The 17,303-nt window shown below is 51.3% G+C and overlaps 2 protein-coding genes across 2 annotated transcripts; both read right to left on the bottom strand.

The window, feature by feature from the left end:
- Nucleotides 1-2,218: 2,218 nt before the first annotated feature.
- Nucleotides 2,219-3,819, bottom strand: LOC117436539 (homeobox protein HMX1-like). Its single transcript, XM_034064964.1, has 2 exons — nt 3,621-3,819; nt 2,219-3,113 (listed from the first exon to the last, which is right to left on the bottom strand). The coding sequence occupies exons 1-2, from the start codon at nt 3,817-3,819 to the stop codon at nt 2,527-2,529; spliced, it is 786 nt and encodes a 261-aa protein (XP_033920855.1). The 3' UTR covers nt 2,219-2,526.
- A 7,804-nt stretch (nt 3,820-11,623) lies between these two features.
- On the bottom strand, nt 11,624-14,196 carry HMX1 (H6 family homeobox 1). The gene is made up of 2 exons (XM_034064965.1): nt 13,868-14,196; nt 11,624-12,201 (listed from the first exon to the last, which is right to left on the bottom strand). The coding sequence occupies exons 1-2, from the start codon at nt 14,127-14,129 to the stop codon at nt 11,624-11,626; spliced, it is 840 nt and encodes a 279-aa protein (XP_033920856.1). The 5' UTR covers nt 14,130-14,196.
- Between the last annotated feature and the right edge of the window lie 3,107 nt (nt 14,197-17,303).

Here is a 17,303-nt window from a genome sequence, read left to right as displayed (position 1 = left end):
GTAGGAAGGAGCGTTTTATAATTGCAGATGCAATTGGTTTAAGCCCAGAAAGAAATGTCAGCAATATTCAGTGTGAGCAGTACTGACTGCTCAGCTGGGACTCCTGATACATTTTGAACTTGGTTATCTTCAGAGAAAGCCACCCAGCCACTGGCTGTGTTACACCCCGTAGCAACAGTTTGGTTAATATTTTTGGCCAACGATCTCAAACCAAGCAGTTATCTCTTTCTGGGAAGAGTATTTCGGCATCTGATTAACTTTCCTAGCTACCCGGCCGTTTCAGGCATTCATTATCATTAACTCCTAAGGAAAGTAACTTTGGAGTTGGTCTGCAACAAGCTGTGCATTCACACTATGCACTGCATCTGTGGCATGCAGATCTATTTCTGCTGGTTTTATTATAAAATAAGTCACACCTTTTCGGGGGGGGAGTCGTATTTTCTTTGCCTCTGTAACTTCAGCAACAATTCGGACTGCAAATTGATAAAACAGAGGAATAAGTCTGAAAATGGTTTCATAAATGCTGTGAGAAGTGGATTAATTGCCGAATTGCGACAGTTTATGTAAAATATTTCATCCTGCAGAGGTCTGAGGCTGCGGTTATGTAGAAGGGCAGTTTCTTTAAATGAATTTTAGTTCCATGTCAAAGAACTAAAGAAAGCGACCTTAGTGTTTAACTGCAATATCTGATCAAACTTCCATTGGTAGGGATTTTGAAAAAGCCAGATTTACCTCTATCGGTATTGATTAATCTCGTGGAGTTAATCGAGTTAGGGTGTGTCGACACTGGAAATAACAACCAAAGGAAGGTTTCGATGTAAATTATCAATTATGAGAAATAGGCAGACACGAACCACGAACTCTTGGACATAAGGACAACGGCACTTATTTGTGTCTCCAAATGGTTTCAGCCACGGAGTAACTAGCAGATTCAGAGGATCTAACATCTGAATTAAGAATTAATCTTTATAATTATTACAAAGTCAAATTGGAAAAGAAAGGTCGTTGTGTGATGCAAACCCTTAATTCGTCGACTGCACCTTCCCGGAAAGCTGAGCTGTGAAGTGTGCCCGGCAGCTCTCCTCCAGCGTGTCCACTTCGTTATGCTGTCCTTGCAACAGCCCCTGTAGAATTAATTTTCCAGGGCGAGGGCACCCTGTGAGACCCTGCTCCTCGACGCTAATTCGAGACCAGTTATAAAGCAGGAGGAGAGGTCAAGCGACGCTCCTACATCAGCGCAGCCATGAGAAAACACCACAGAGCGGCCGAAGCCACTTCCCAGGGGTCGGCGGGCGCCGGGACGGCCTCGGCACCTGCTGCCGCCGCACCGGCTCCCGACTGCTCGGCACCCAGAGGCGCCCGAGACCTGCCCGGCCCTCGGAGGGAACCGCAACGGGTTCTTCTTGCCCACTGCTCGGACGGGGGCCGGTACACACCTGAGTTAACCGCCCTCGGATAGACAAACTGAAGGGGAGTTGGAATAGAGAAGAAAATACCTTCTCCTCCAGCAGAAACACCCAACAAGTTACCCTTTGTCGTACACACGGGTTAATTTCGTAATGGCACCATTGAGGTTTTAAGCTTTATTTTTGAAATAAAAACCATCGATGCACTCTAGGAAATACCTTTCTTTTGATACTGCCCAATAGTAACAGTATGGAAAAGGCATGCGTCTCATCTTTATGAGAAAGTTTATTTCCAACCTTTGAATATAAAGCGTGTGAACTTGGAAACCAAAGAACGACAAAGCGCTTGGAGATCTTATAGGGGAAAAATAATCTTTCCTCTAGGCTAGCAGATAAAATTGTCCTACGAGATTTCGGGGTGCGGGGGGAGCACAAGAAGTATGAGACAGCTTGTTTTGTTCTGCAAAAAAAACATCAGACGAGGCAGTTTAAGAACCAGTTAACACAGAAAGTGTGAAAGGCAGCTTTGATTTCCTCTGGAGGGGAAAAAATAAATCAGAGCCCCAGTTTAAGAACCAGATCTAAGGAAAGGTGTTTACAATTTGATAATGTCAAAGACAGATAGGAGTTAATCAGAGCGATAGCAGAGGTGGTGAGTTTGAAGTGGTGGAACACATGGCGGCCTTCGCTTTTCAAGCTGTATTAAAAGTGACTCGGCTCACAGTACAGAGGCGGCCACGGATCTGGGGCAGCCTCGGGAACACCGATCCCGTTGTCTGAGGCAGGGCATCGGCTCTCCCGAATACAGGCACTAGATAATTTGGGAGGGAGGGAGGCAGAACACATCCCCATTTCTTTGGTGGCTTCATGCTAACTCCTCCGTCCTGACCAAAGAAAAAGCGCTGCAAGAACCAGGGCGGGCTAGCAGCGCCTTTTCAAGCTTTACTGACGTGCAGGCTGCCCACGAACACTCGTGAGGGGAGCCTGGGCTGCCCCTCCGTGGGACAAGTCACTGCTGCCACCGGCTGTGGTCAAAGCGGACACCCCACTGACACGGCGAGGGCATAAATAGCACCGGGATGGCCCCCATCAAGAGGAAAGTTGGGGGCCGGTAGAGAGGCTATACGTCCCCGTCCACCAGGCTGAAGTGTTTGCCGGGGCCGGGGAGGCAGAGGTAGGGGATGGCGCTGCCCGGGTAAAGCAGGGGGAAAGGCAGCGGCAGCAAGCAACGGCTGAGCAAGGGGCTGTCCTTGTAAAGGGCCGGGAAGGAGAGAGCCGCCGCGGCGGCTGGGGGCGGTGGCTCCATCGGGGGCTCCGTCGGGCTCGGGCCCTCGGGCTCGGCCGACATCTGTCTCTTAAGCTTGTTGCGGCGGTTCTGGAACCAGATCTTCACCTGGGTCTCGGTGAGATGCAGCGCAGCCGCCAGCCCGGCCCGTTCCGAGCTGCTCAGGTAGCGCTTCACGTCGAAGGTGGACTCCAACTGAAAAACCTGGCTCTTGGAGAAGATGGTCCGCGTCTTCTTTCTGCCGCCCGCCGTCGGCGACCTGCTGCTCTCCCCGACGCAGCCCCCGGCATCTCGCGGTGGCGGCTGCGGGGCCCCGCGCATCCCCTCCGTTGAGAGCGGGGAGCCCGCTCCGCCGCCACCGTCCACCTCCGGGCTGAGGCCGCGGTTTGTCCCCTCGTCCCCGAGCCGGCGAGGCTCACTGCCTGCAACGGCAAAGCACAGCATCAGCTCCCGCCTCCGCCCGCACCCGCGCCCCCCATGCACGGCCCGGCTGAACGCTGGGGAGAGGGGATGGAGCCGAAGGGTAAGGTGGGACAGGGATGGGAGGGGGTTGCCGAGAGCTGGGTCCCGTCTCCCCCTTAAAAGGGGAGAGGAAGGCTTAGGAGCCTTCAGTAAGGATCGAAGGAAATTTCTCTGCCAGCTGCATGCAAAGTCAGGGGCTCCTGGACACGGGACAAGCAGCCAAGGAGGCCAGGAGCAGGTAAAAGACCCTGGAAAAGCCCCTGGGAGCAGGTTGGTGCGTGTGCGTGTGCCGGTGCCATCTCCGCCCAGCCGCAGAACCCCTATTCCTCCTCAGGCAACTGCGTGAACGCCGGCGCTGCGTGTGTGTGAGTGAGTATGGCTGCGTGTGCGCGGTGCCAGCCCGGCCGAGCTCGGGAGGCTGCGACGCGACGTCTGAGACAGCCTGCGGCGGGCGGCCGGTTCTGTACCCGAGGTGCTGGAGCCTTTACTGGAGTCTTGCTCCGCAGGCCCCTCTTCTTCCTCCTCCTCCGGCAGCGCGCAGCGCGCTCTGCCGTGCTCCCGGGCCGGGCAGCGGGGTCCGACCTGCAGGATACTGTCGATGCTGAAGGCCGGCGGAGCGGCCGGGACCGGCGGTGGGGCTGGGCGGCTGTCCCCGAGCTGCACCATGGCGTGCCGAGCAGCAGCCGAGCCGTGCCGCAGAACTGGCTGCGGCAGGAGGGCGGCAGCGGCAGCCGGGGAGGAGGGAAGGCTGGGTCGGCGGAAGGGAGGAGGGGTCGAGGAGACGGAGGGAGGGGATGGAGCCAGAGGCAGCCAAAGGGCTGAGGACGGGGGGAGTGGTGCAGGGGAGGGAGACGGGGAGGGCATGTGGCAGGGAAGAAAGAGGGAAAATGAGAAGTAGCTGGAGGGAAGCGGGATGAGGGGAGCAAGCCGAGGTGCTCTTTTCCTCGCCCCGAAAGGGCAGCCAGAACAAAGCAGTGCAGGGCTGTGTGCCCTCCTGTCAGGACCGTCACTGCTGGGGTGGAGGGAAGGCTCCAAGAGAGCCCACGGGAAAGGCGAGGAGGAGGTGGGATGGCAAGATGGAGATTGCATGGAAGGAGAAGAATGGAGGGAGAGGACTGGAAATAAGAGCAAGGATGGGGTGGAGTGCAGCGAGGAAAAGCAGCTGTGGTAGTGAGAGAGGGAAAGTGGGAAAATGAAAGCTGGGAGCCTGTGAATCCCTTCCGTATGTTTGTACAGCACCTGCACAACCCTGGACAATCTGCTGGGGGCATTTGCTGCAGATTATGATGCCATCGTAAAGAGGTGGGAGGCCCTTGGGAAGGACAATTCACACAGCCCTAGTCCCTCCCCTGTGGTCCTTCCACCTGCAGACCTTCAGCCGAGGACGCAGTTTCCCTGGAGAGAAAGGAATCTGCTTTCCTTCCGAGAAGGCCCGTGGTGTCAGGCCACCCCGAAATCCACACACGTACACACACCCGTGGCTCTACAGAACCCTGCTGTAGTTTTCAAGAGCTAAAACTTTCATGAGACCCCGCACTTGGTAAGGGATAGTGAGCAGGAGGGTTGCACCTTTCGAGATATCTTTGGGGGATGGAGAAGAGTTCGCCTGTGGGATCTGGGGAAGGATTGGTCTGTTTCTCCGTATAACAGAGAAATTTTTGTCCCCACCATCTACAAGCACTGCAACGTTTTAAAAGCCGTTTGTACGACTCAGGATGTAGCGACTCTAGAGTTACATCCGTTCTGGATCACAGGGAACACCCTCCCTCCCTGCGACCATATGTAAAGACAAGAAAATGTTTCCAACCGACATTTAAGAGGCCTTTTAGTCCTATTCTCGAGGTTTCCACTGCTGAGGGCAAGCGAGAACCCCTTGAAAAAAAGTTGACAATAGAAGTGCTGACAGGCTCTTAAATATTGTGATGCCAGAGATTCTGCGAGCTAAAATCAGGGTATCTTAAGGCGTTAATCTTTAACGCGCTGGTACATGAGAAAAGCGGGTTTCAGCTCTTTTTTCATTAAATTTGTTTCATTTTATAAGTGCACTCAGACTTTAGTGCAGTCATCTTCTGGAAAGCTGTACGGTTTCCACCAGGCGAAATATGCATATATGTATGTATGTCTTCCATCAACGCGATTATTGGACAAATGCCTGAACTTGTTGCAATCTCCTGTACTGGTGGTTCTGATGCAGCGAAAAGTCCCTTTAGAGAGAGCGACAGGGCGAGGGAAGGGACGGGGAACAGTGTCACCAAATGCGAAGGAGCAGCTGAAAAGATGAGTTAGGAAATTCCGTGTGAGTTGGTATAATTTGGGTCACTTGGGTGTCAGGTGGGGACAGTCTTTGCCTTGCGCTCCTGTCTCGGCCTCTCCCGCTGTTTGTGAGCAAGGCACATCCCAGGTGCTCACATCTGCTCTTGCTGCAAACCATTTCCCTTTTAGTCTAACAGAAATCCATCTTTAAAAAAAAAATGACTCTGTGTTTTCCTAGAAGACATTTTCTTGGAAGAAAAAGGAAAACTTGAAGAATGCAGAAAATAAGAAAATTGAAGAAGGAGACATAAGTTTCAAAGCCTAATTTTTTCACCACAGACCCCTCCACATTCTCAACAGTCCGAGCCCAGCACTGGAAGACTTCATCCTCTAACAGTCAGCCTGGAAAGTCTGTTCTCCTTCCCTAGCCCCATTTGGCCGCTGTACAAATCCGATTTTGTGTTCTCTGACAAACCCTGTGCAGCGAGGGAGCACACTACAGTCCTGGTCTCCCTAGCCACTGGGGCAAGATGGAATTAATTCACTGGCAACAAGAGTAGCCTCCGGGGTATCCCCTGCAGCAAGTCCTACAAGCCAGACCCGTACCGGGCTCCTCATGCCCTCTCCTAGTGTCCTTCCTTATCTTCAGGGAGGGTTTAAGGACTTGGCTTCGCATGTCTAATTGACAGCCCTAGCCCAACGTATCCTGCAACACCCAAACAACCGCCTGCAAAGTGCACCCCTACGGAGGATGTCCCCCCTCTTGGGTCCACTACAGACCCCCAGCGACCCCTCCAAGCTGCATTTGTCCCAAAACTGATGGGGAGTGATGGTGTCCGACGGGATGGGAGACCTTGGCAGAAACCGGAGGCTTTGCCAGGTGGATGGTTCATTCCATCTCAGCCAAGGGCGGCTTTCCTTGGGTTCACCGAGCATTGATTGAGCCAGAAAAGGTGGTCTCGCTGCCCGAGAGGGGTCCCCCTCCACAACACTGCTCCGCACGATCGCTGTTCACTCCCGAACTGGACATTCCTGAACGTCGTCAGTCAAAAGTAACAAATTTTCTTACAATTGGTAGGCATTTCCCGACACTGGTACTTTTTAATCCCACATTTCATTTGTATTTTATCCGTGTGGAATCTTGTCGCCTGGGACATGTCGCGATATGGAGGCCGCTAATGCAGAGAAGCAGCACAGGAAGAGTGACCCTTTTTCTCTGAATAATGTATTCGTGTATTAGAAACTATTATCACGCTGAGTGGAAACCTTTTACCTAGGAAAAGCTTTTTACCAGAAATCACCCAGCAGACGTACCTTCATTTCCATTTTAGCTCAGAGCACAGAAAGTTTCCTATTCCAAATCTAAATCTGATGGAAATGAAATCTGATTAAATTCCCCAGAAAAGCCAAAGAGTTCGGGCTCACTTGGCTTACGGAACCGAGCTTGGTTTATCCCTCTATGTACTCGAGTGTAACATGGGCCCTCTCCGGATCTCACATCCCTTTGCAAACAAGACCCCGGTCTTTGCGCCTTCCTCTCGGCTCTCCCGGCTGGTGGGTCCAGAACAGATGCGCTGTCTGAAAAGTTCATAAAAATAATCAGACGGTTTTGGTCCCTGAAACAAACCTGATTTGGGAGTTCGGCATTAGCTGGATATAGCCGATTGTTATGGTGTGGTCTCCTCCTGGCTGTCGTCCCCTCCTGGCGCCGATCAGGACAGTGGGGACATCCGTCGCCGAGCATCGGGGGAAGAGAAAAGGGTTTCACAGGGGGGAAAGCAGCTCTCCCTCGGGCCCGGTGGAAGGCAGCTACAAATGTCACACACAGGCTTTTCAGGGAGTTGGGTGCGCGAAGCTGAACCCTTCCAACCAGAGGTGCGGAACAGAGCCCGTGAGGTGACCCCAGGACAGAGCGTTCCTGCCCAAACACTTCTGTTCCCCTCAGCGAACAGGTCAAAGTCCTCGGCCAAATCGCCTCCACGTAACCACTGCTCTCGACACCAGAGGCTTGCGGGGAAAATCCTACAGGGGATTTGCGAATAAAGTTACTAATTCTCGGCTGCTCAGTAGATGTGAGTTGCTAAAGGGAAAGGAGAGGAGAATAGAGGAGGCGAAAGAGAAGGAAAAAAAAAAGAAAAAAGGAAAAGGAAAAAGGAAAAGAAAAAGTAAAAAGAAAAGAAAAGAAAAAATGAAAAGAAAAAAGAAAAGAAAAGAAAAAAGAAAAGAAAAGAAAAGAAAAGAAAAGAAAAGAAAAGAAAAGAAAAGAAAAGAAAAGAAAAGAAAAGAAAAGAAAAGAAAAGAAAAGAAAAGAAAAGAAAAGAAAAGAAAAGAAAAGAAAAGAAAAGAAAAGAAAAGAAAAGAAAAGAAAAGAAAAGAAAATTAGCTGCACATCTAGATTTCCATTAATACGTTTTGTTTTTTTTTACATTCCTGTATCTCACCACATAGAAATGATAACGTAGGATCCTTAAGAAGAGTTGAGAAACTCAGGGTAAGTAAATGAAACATTAAGATCCCCGCCATAAAGTTATATTCATCTGCAATGGGACGGGAAATGCAAGAGAATTGCCTCTATCTTGTTTGAGGATGAGAGCACTAAATGCTGCGAGCCCGCCGAAGCCTGGAGCGAGTCTCCCCTGATCGATGGCGAGAGAGGGGCGGGGGCAGAGTCAGGCTGCCCCAAGGTAATGTAGCATAAGAGAAAGGGGGGAGGAATCGATCCAAATAAATTGTTCAACAGTGGAGCCAGCGCGCACCTATGAGATTTATCAAGTATTGATTTGCATGAATATTTTAGACCTGTGTCTACGAGAAAAGTTATAGGCCAGCTTAAGCCGGTGAGCAATATACCATTTGCAAAGTAGCCATTTAACAAGGTGCTTTGCAGCATATCGATCGTTTTCATTTAAAGTGTAATTAATAATTACATCTTACAGCATCTACAGCAGGAATTTATTCCAGAAGTTCAGTTCGGACCCGAGTTTGATTTTCGTTTACTTTGCTTAAAATGAAAAGAAAATAAACCTTTTTACTAATTATTTTTAATAGCGTCCAATAAACACAAGTTATCTTTGTGAGCAGTCTGGCAAGGTTCTCCTTTGCCTCGCCTCTGGAGTGCCATCTAGCTAAGCTGTTGTAGCAACATTCATTAAATAAATGTCAACAGACAAGGATTTATGCTGCATAATAATATTACAGCTGTACTGTAACTGGATTTATTTTAAAGCTATTCTGAGGTTCCTTTGATCTATAAAACAGCAACGTATGTCTCTATATGTCGCAAACAGCCTTTGCGAAACTACTTTGAGCTTTACAGTCCACTAACATTTTTCTTCTAGCGTTCTGTGTGCAGAGGGATCACAATGTGTGATTCTTATTCCTTTGATTTGTTTAATAAAGAATATACACGGAGAGGAAAACTGCCAGGAATCTGTTGTCCTGATTTGAGGAGGGGGTTTGGGATTTGGTGGTGTTTTTTTCCTGTTGAAATTGCCGGTACACATACGTTAGGAACTATGACTGCTGCTTGGCTGTTCCTCTGCGTCCTGCAGAAATTTCTCGCCAGCAGATACAAGAAAAAGTGTAATAGAAAAAGCTAAGATGTAAAGAAACCTGAAGTGTATATGCTCCTACTTTCAGCACATACTTTTAATAAGCCACCACAAAGCACTTTCTGCAGGTACAGAGTAAGGCGTAAGTAAGCACTTTTTCTTAGATGAATTCACGTCTTGCACCTTTTAATATTTTACTATGATCATAAGTTACAAGTACAGTGTATGAAAAAAAATCCGTTTATTGATATAATCAGCACGTCTTTAAAAAACAAACTAATGTCAAAACACATTTTAAAAATCCGATTGATCATTGAGCCCTGCCAGTTCCTTAACTCCAAGAAAAGAATATTTAGTAGAATCAGAAGTATAATAATCTCATATGTTACTCCAAAGAAAAGGCATGTGGAGAGTGGCAGGCATGTTAAGTTTCGCATTGCATTACAATCTACTCTGATATGACTGTAGTGAGTCAGGATTTTGTTCCAGTAGATAACGCTGGGGGATTTGGGGAGCTGGATATGACTTGGAAAACGCTCTGGCAGCTTTCTCCCAGGGGCAGCCAGGCTCTGAAGGGTATTGAGTCAAGGGGTTGAGCCCCGAGAAAAAAAATCGCCCCGGGTCCTCTACTCTGAGCATAGAAAGGCTGAAGCCCTCCCGGGGCTCCTGCACCCCCAGCCCCTCCGCGCCCCAGTCCTTCTTGCACCACTCAGGGCCGGGCTGGATAAGGACTAGCCCCGAAGGCGGGTGTTTGACCGGTATGCAAAGAAAAGAGCTGGCGAAGATCTCCCGGAGTGAGACGAGGGATTTCGTAGCAGTTGGGAAAAAATAATTAAAGCCCCCCAAACAGCAACTTCCAGAAACGCGGCTCATATCGAAAGGAGCATCCCGGCAAGTTAGTACTTTTCTCAGGAACTCGGCATATTTATATATATTTCATTCTCGAGTGCTTCTGAGGCTTCCAGCATCCTGATTTAGCTGTGCAGACCGATGTTCAGAGACGCATTTCAGGCCAAAGCGGAAAAAAGGAAAAAAGAGGGGAAAAAAGGAAAAAAAAGAAGGGGGGGGGGTAAGGAAAAGGCGGTGGAGAGGTTTGGAGAGGTTGTAATCTGCCCCTGCCCCTTCTGCTCAGGTTTCGTATCAAAGCTGAAACTCCACCGCATCTCGACGATCTATTTCATAGACACCCCCCCCCCCCCCCCCCCCGTGAGATTGCTCCAAATACAATGTCAAGCGTAGGAAACAGCAAGGATTAGACCCTCTTCTTTCACTGGAGGCAAGTCCACCCGCAAGTACCCTGGTAGACCCAGCACCCGGCTATCCCTGCGGGGACACCGAGTGCTCCGAGCTGGTCGCTTCAATTACACCTGATTATGCCCTAAAACGCAGGATGAAAGCTTGACCTTCCACCAAAACTGTGTTTTAGAAGGTCATTTCCCCCTTAATATTTGGGAAATGAAATCCAAACCTTTATAAACAGTGATAGATCTGATATTCATTTTAGCAGTGGGTAGAGAGGGGGAAACGAAACAGTTATTAAAGTAAAAAAACAAATAGAATGGCATGCATAATACTTCATATAATATCACATTACAGGTTAGCTTGCATAACTAGCCATACAGCTCTCCAGTCTATCCCCACCTGATTATTTTTCTTTCCTTCCTTTTTAATTACCAGCGCGGACTATTAATCGATTACACAAACCGTTAAGAGACGGACAAACTGAGGTGCGCTTTCTTCAGCCTCCTCAGGAGACAGAAATGTGGCAAACCCACTGGTAAAAATACAGTATGTTGAATTATACGTGTATATATGTTTTAACCGTGTATTTTAGCCGGTAGTTTGAAAGGGAAATATAAACTAAAACAAAGAAATCAAATCCTCACAGCTCGGGCTTCATCGAATTCATTCCAACAATTTGCCTTCAAGTTGTTTCAAATCAAAAAGCCTCCAGCGGGAAGAAGCAGGGGGCATCAGCACATGCTTGGGTATCGATCGGGTGAAAATCAGAGTAACAATGGAAGGGGGGGATGCTCTTTACGGATTAAGTGGCTAAAACAAAGGACCCTGGAGAAGCTGCTGGAGGCAGATCCGCTGAGTCCCTGCTCTGCACGAAGCACAGCCGGGGCGCCGGGGACAAGGAAAGGTCTCCCGGCAGGAGCGCTGGCCGGGGCAGCGGAGGACTTGAGGAAGGTCGCTTAGCGGGGAGAAAGGCGAGCTTTGCCGTCCCTGGGGCCCCGGCCGATCCCTACATTCGTCTGAGGCTCGGCAGCTCTGCTGAAAGCGGGGAGGAAGAGTTTGGGGGGCTGCGGGCCCCACGGAAAACGCCGGTCGGTGTCAGCCCGGGGCCGAGGCGGCGGGGATGGCCTGACCGCTGCCAAGGGGCTGCATTTTCTTTGGATGCGCAGCAGGAGAGCCCCGCGGAGCCGCTCCCGGTTCATGGCTTGGTCCTCATACTCGTTTCTGTTCCCTCCGGCTGCTGCGAGTCGCTCCGAGTTTATTCCAAAAGTAAGTTTATTGCACGTTAAAAAAAAAAAAAAAAAAAAAGAGAGAGAAAATCAAAAAGCAGAAAATCGAGAAAGGTGTGAGTGGGAAATAAAAATTCCGGGGGGGAATGGGGGTGGAGCTGGTAGCCGGGGGAGGGGGCGATGGGTACAGGTGGGCGCTCAGACGAGTCCTGTCATCTGCGATCGTAGGAACGGAATGGAGGCGGCTGGAAAGGTGCCCAGGGGGTAGCTGACGCCGCTGGAGAAGCCCACCAAGGGGGGCGACATATGGGGCAGAGGGAAGCCCAAGGCGCTCGCCGGCGAGTTCTCGTGGTACAAAATGGGGACCCGCACTATCCTTTGGGCGGCGTGGGAGAGGTTGGCCGCCTCCAGGTCGGCGGCCAGTTGCCGCTTCCACTTGTTACGGCGGTTCTGGAACCAGATCTTCACCTGGGTCTCGGTGAGGTGCAGCGAGGCTGCCAGCCCGGCCCGTTCCGAGCTGCTCAGGTAGCGCTTCACGTCGAAGGTGGACTCCAGCTGGAAGACCTGGCTGCGGCTGAACACCGTGCGCGTCTTCTTCTTGCGGCCGGCGGCGCGCTGCTCCGGCTCTCCCGGCTCCTCTCCGCGCTCCTCCTCCTCCTCTTCGCGGCCGCTCAGGACCGGGCGTCCTCCTGTCGGGCCTCGCACAGCCGCCCGTCCGCCGCTGCTCCCCCGCTCTCCCGGCTCCTCGGGCAGCTCGGGCGAGTCCCGGTCACTGGCTGCGGAAAGAGGCAGAGGGTGGGAGATGGAGCTGCTGCTCCGGGCAACGAGGGGGAGAGGGAGAGCATCGCCCGGCCCTTGCCCCGCTCACCGGCTCTACTGAGCGGGACCGGGGCCGGCCGCCGGCAAAAACTCCTGTCGCTGCTGCTTCTCCTGGGATAACCCCCCGAGTGTTTGTGTAGATACATGAGCCTACATACTTATATAGAAACACCTAGATAGTGTTTCATGTATGTATACATGCCCCCAGCTATGTACACACTCACATATGTGCGTATGTGTAGACACAGCAAAGTGTATGCATGTATTTTCACGCGGATCTGTGCACATGTTCGCTACACAAAATACAAGTGTACATGTGTATGTATACACACATGTATATATTCAGGGAAGTATGTACATACACACATTATCTGAATAGAAGTATGTACTTTTTATATCTGTATGTACACATACTAATACACGTGAGCTTTAATCTATATACACACATGTATATATTTACACACAGATAAGGCACAAATATATTCACGCACATGTGTACACACATATACTTGGACGTACATACACATAAGTATATTGTTGTGTGTAGAAGGGGTAAGTATAGGAGTGTATGTGTGTATATAAAGAGAGGTTGAAAAGAAGTATTTTCCCTTCACGTTATTCTGAGCTTGATAAACAAAACGATCGGGTGAGCTACTCTAATATCGGGACGTTGCCTCCCAGCATGTCACCGAGGAATTTCTAACATTGCGCTCTCCATTTGAAATTTCAAAGGAGATTAAAATTCCCATTCTTTCTAGAACAAGAGAAAAGCCTAACAGAAAAAAAAGCAAAAAGTTAAGGCAGTTTTTTCTAGAATATATTTCTGTTACTAGATGTAGTTTTGAGAGAAATTAAAAACATTAATAAATCTATATCTGTGAAAACAAACTCACGGGATTACAAATCATGCCTCTTTTCCTTATTGAGCATTCGTGAGAACTCTTAAGGCTCGTACAGGATCATACAGACACGTGGAAGGGCAGTATTTTTTCTATCAGGATAAAAATAACCAACCGATGGCAGCCCATAAACTTTTTCAGATGTTAATTTTGTTCCCCTAACCCTGGCTTTTCCTCCAGCTCCCTTTCCAGCGAGGTTCCCACAGCCTGCCCCTACCCCAGCCGCGCTGCTGGAGGAAGGCAGCGCAGGGCCCAGCCCGACGGCTCTCCTGGCTGCCCAAATTCCTGCTCCCCATCTTTTTGGCGTGACGGGGCGCTAAAAAAATAATATATACACATACATATACACGTACATGTACATATACATATACATACACATATACATATATATATATATATAAGCCCAGACACCTCTCTTGAAAAATAAGAAAGAAAAAGAGATGGAGGGGAGGAAAGAGAAAGAAACCCCCTGAGCCAGCACACGACCCCTGTTTACATTTTGGGCAGCGGGGCGGAGGCTCCAGCTGCCGCACAAACAAGGAGCGTTTCCGGAGGTTCGCCCGCAGAGCCAGGGAGAGGGCTGCGGGATCTCCACGCGTCCTACTCCGCGCCTGCCCCCCGGGGGTGGGGGGCGCAGCGGGACCGGACACCCCGGGGGAGCAGAGACATCCCCTCCCCATCCCCAGCCGGGCCTGGCCCTCAAGGGTAGCAAAAGGCGGCTTACTGTCGGGGCTGGCGCAGCCCAGGAAAGCGGCGTGCGCTCGGCGGTACCAGCCGACGGCGGCGTCACGGAGGGGGCAGCCCGAGGCTCCGAGGCGGAGAGGGGAGCGCGGCCCGCAACGCGGAGCCCCGCGGGGACCACCGCCCGCAGCCGCCCGCCGAGCCCCGCGGCCCGCCGCGCTCTCGGTGCCCAGCAGGTCCTCGATGAAGAAGGAAGAGACGCGGGCGGAGGTGGAGCCGGCGTTTTCCGTGGCTTCGTCCGGCATGGTCGAAGAGGAGTGCGGGAGGGGGGGTCCCGGCTCAGCCGGCGGCTGGCTCCTCGGCGCGCCGCTGCCCAGCCGCCGCCTCCCGCCTCTGCCTAGCCCCGTGGATGCTCTCCTGGTATAAAAGGGTTTTTTTCCGGAGTAATCATTTCAGATCGCGGTTTGCCATCATTTCCTGCAAGCTAGGAGGGGAGGGAGGAGGGGGAGGAGGGGAAGGGAACAGGGAAGGAAAAAAAAAGAAAAATCAGCCCCACAACCCATCGGAGGCGCCAGATTCTGCGCGAAAACGCTAATAACGAAATAAAAATGTCACGCGAGTTAAACGCTGGGCGCGAGAGGGGGAATCCTGGGATGGGCGGAGCGCCGCGGCCAAGGAACGGGGGGGGGGGGGCCGCGGGGGATGCGTGGAGCGCGGCGAGACCGATGCGTGTGAGTGTGTGTGTGAGGTGCGGAGGGTGCGCGCGCCACCGTGGGGATGTCACTCACGAGCTGCTTATTTAGGTCAATTAGGGAGCAAATCCCGGAGCCGGGGGGGGGGGCAGTGTTCTGGGGGGGGTAATAAAGGGCGGGCTTGGCCGCTCCACGTCCCAGCTCTTCCATTGGTTGTAGATGTCTCAGCGCGCAGCCCAGCTAGCCAATCCGAGCTGCGGACACCGCCGTTATATTAATATAATTAATAATAATGATCCCCCCCCGCCACCCCCCGTCGAGCGCTTCCATGTTCGCGGCAGCGGCGATGGACGGGGGAGATGAGCCCTCCGCCGCTCTCAGAACCCGGCAGCCGACGCTGCGAACCGGTGAGGTTCCCCCCGCCCAGAGACCCTGGGCTGGGGTTTTTGAACCTGGGGGGGCTTGGTCGACGGAGCCCCGTGAGCAGGAGTATCCGCGGCAGCCGACTGTCCCGCCTGTGGAGGCGAGGGGGTCCGGTCCGGGAGGGCGGGGGTCTCTCTGCTACGGAGTGTCCCGAGGGCCGGTTGGAGACCTTTAACCTTCTACTTTATATATATACATATATATGCATATATATACATGTACTTTCGTATATATGCGTATATTATGGCTGTATAGTTTATTCGGAAAGAGCCAGCCCCCTCCTATCGAAGCCGGATCCGTCCATGAAGCCCTGGCAGGAGGCAACAGCGCGGCGCTGCAGTGCCTGCTCCAGCACCGAGCCCAAGGCTTCTGGCGTTACCCCTCCGAACCCCCATCTTTCTTATTATTATTTCTGCTGTAATTCTATCTTATGGAAAGCCAAAAGCAGCCCTCTGCCTGCCCCCTTTTCCAGAGACTTCTGGATCCGCCAGCCTCGACACAGGGACCCTCCCAATCCCACAAATCTCCCCCTCGCAGCAGGGCTCTGGGTCAGGAGGGTTTTCCTCTGCCTTTTTCCTTGGGACCAGGCAAGCCAGGTATGTAGAGGGACGAGTGGATCCAGAGTGCACGCCGGAGACCCGTAGAGGTTTGGGTGAGTACACAGATGTCATTGCGATGTCCGTTTGCAGGTCAGCTTTTTCCTCCCGCCCTGCTCTGCCTCCTCTGCCGGGATACCCCTACCTGTTCCCCTTTACAGGACTCCTGGAGAAGCACCATTTTCCCAAGCCCCACCTCCCCTTACCCTCTGGAGCGAGGGCACTGGTTGCTGCCCATCGGGAGTGTCCGGTGGGCGAGGTCGCAGCCTGGTGCGGAGCCGGTGCCTCCGATGGGGAGTGGTTGTTTCCTTTGCCGGGTGGCAGTGGGGACCTCTGAGGTCCTGTTTAGGAAAGGGAGGAAAAAAGTCACAAAGAAATAAATTTTAAATATATATATGTAAATAAATAAAGAAATAGAGGAAAAAAGGAATAATGCCACTTCCAAAGACTCCAGAAGGGTGTAAACAGAGCTCTGAAAGGGACTTTGGAAAAGCAGGACTATGGGGCGGCATGTTTTGGCTTTTGGTCTTACCTAGGAAGAGCCCCACAGTAGTCCGGTGAGTTGTAAACCGAGTGAATGGGCATTCGTCACTTGTTGCACAGGAGCGGTGTTGACAAATATCGCTTTCATGCTCTGCGCACCTTGGTGCGTGCTGCTGGGTAGGAAATACGAGTTTGACCGAGATGCCTTCAGCATCCATAAACCATTAACTCTGACTGAGACTCAGAAAATAGATATGGGCTTTTCAGAATAAAGAGAAAAACGGGGACCCTGGTTACTTCCATGCATTCTATGTGCAATGCGCAAGTGATATGCGTGTATTCCATACCCATGTTTTATAAAGTGTTGGGATGTGTTTATAAAGTGTAGGCATGCAACTTATGTTTTTTTTTTTTTTTTTTGCTTTCCACTTTGAAATAGTATAATAAAATCAATTAAAATAAATTTGCTCTTGTTTTTCTTTCTCAGTATTTCTTTAGCATAACGTATAACTGGGTACAGTAATGCAGAATAGTGTTTGTGCAGTCACATACACTCAGACATATTCCTGAAATGCCAGATAAGGATAATTATATACCTGCAAATACATGTACGTACATGTTCGCGTGTACGGGGTATTATTTTAAGCTTGTAGTTATGTTCACGTACCTTTTACATTGCTATAGTGACTTGACTACTAACACTTTGTGCTTAGTACTCTCTGTGAGGAGGAGGAGGAACAGGGTGTGTGTTTACGGGACGTCTCCACGCCGCCCCACAGCAGGGCTCCTCGTACGGAACAGAAAAAGCAGCCGGGGACGGTATTTTCGTAATATAACGCCAGAAATACACCCCTGGCTCCTGTCCTAACTCCTTTCGGTGTCCCTTACACTGGAGTAAGGCTGCGCGGAGGAGTCCCTTGCACGGAGGACATCTCCACCACCCCGGGACATCCCCAGCAGGAGCTGGGCTGTCCCGGCAGGACCTCTTCTTCCCCCACAGCCTTCTTTCCCACAGCCACCTCCTTGCGACACGGGAAACCTCTGCTTTTTGCAGGCAGCTGAGCGGAGAGGCATTCCCTGGGCATCCAGCTCCTGCCTGCCTCCGCGGGTCAGAAAGGAGCAACGGTGGCTTTGACACCAGATCTAGGCTATGGGTTGTAGGTCCCTTATTTTTTCCAGTCTCAGGCTCTGTTTCTTTCCCGGATATGTTTTTATCCGAAGCTTTATACACACCTCTAGATCTGGCCAGCTCTGGGAGGGACTGAAGCCCCGGGGAGCTGCGGAT

This window comes from Melopsittacus undulatus, chromosome 7 (genome assembly GCF_012275295.1).
Source record: "Melopsittacus undulatus isolate bMelUnd1 chromosome 7, bMelUnd1.mat.Z, whole genome shotgun sequence".
Taxonomy (NCBI): domain Eukaryota; kingdom Metazoa; phylum Chordata; class Aves; order Psittaciformes; family Psittaculidae; genus Melopsittacus; species Melopsittacus undulatus.
This window is presented reverse-complemented; position numbering and strand designations above follow the sequence as displayed.

Coding starts and splice junctions, on each gene's coding strand:
- LOC117436539 (XM_034064964.1), bottom strand. CDS start 3,819: ATGGTGCAGCTCGGGGACAGCCGCCCAGCCCCACCGCCGGTCCCGGCC. Junction 3,114..3,620: donor TAAAGGCTCCAGCACCTCGG/GTACAGAACCGG, acceptor TTGCCGTTGCAG/GCAGTGAGCCTCGCCGGCTC.
- HMX1 (XM_034064965.1), bottom strand. CDS start 14,129: ATGCCGGACGAAGCCACGGAAAACGCCGGCTCCACCTCCGCCCGCGTC. Junction 12,202..13,867: donor GGGCTGCGCCAGCCCCGACA/GTAAGCCGCCTT, acceptor CTCTTTCCGCAG/CCAGTGACCGGGACTCGCCC.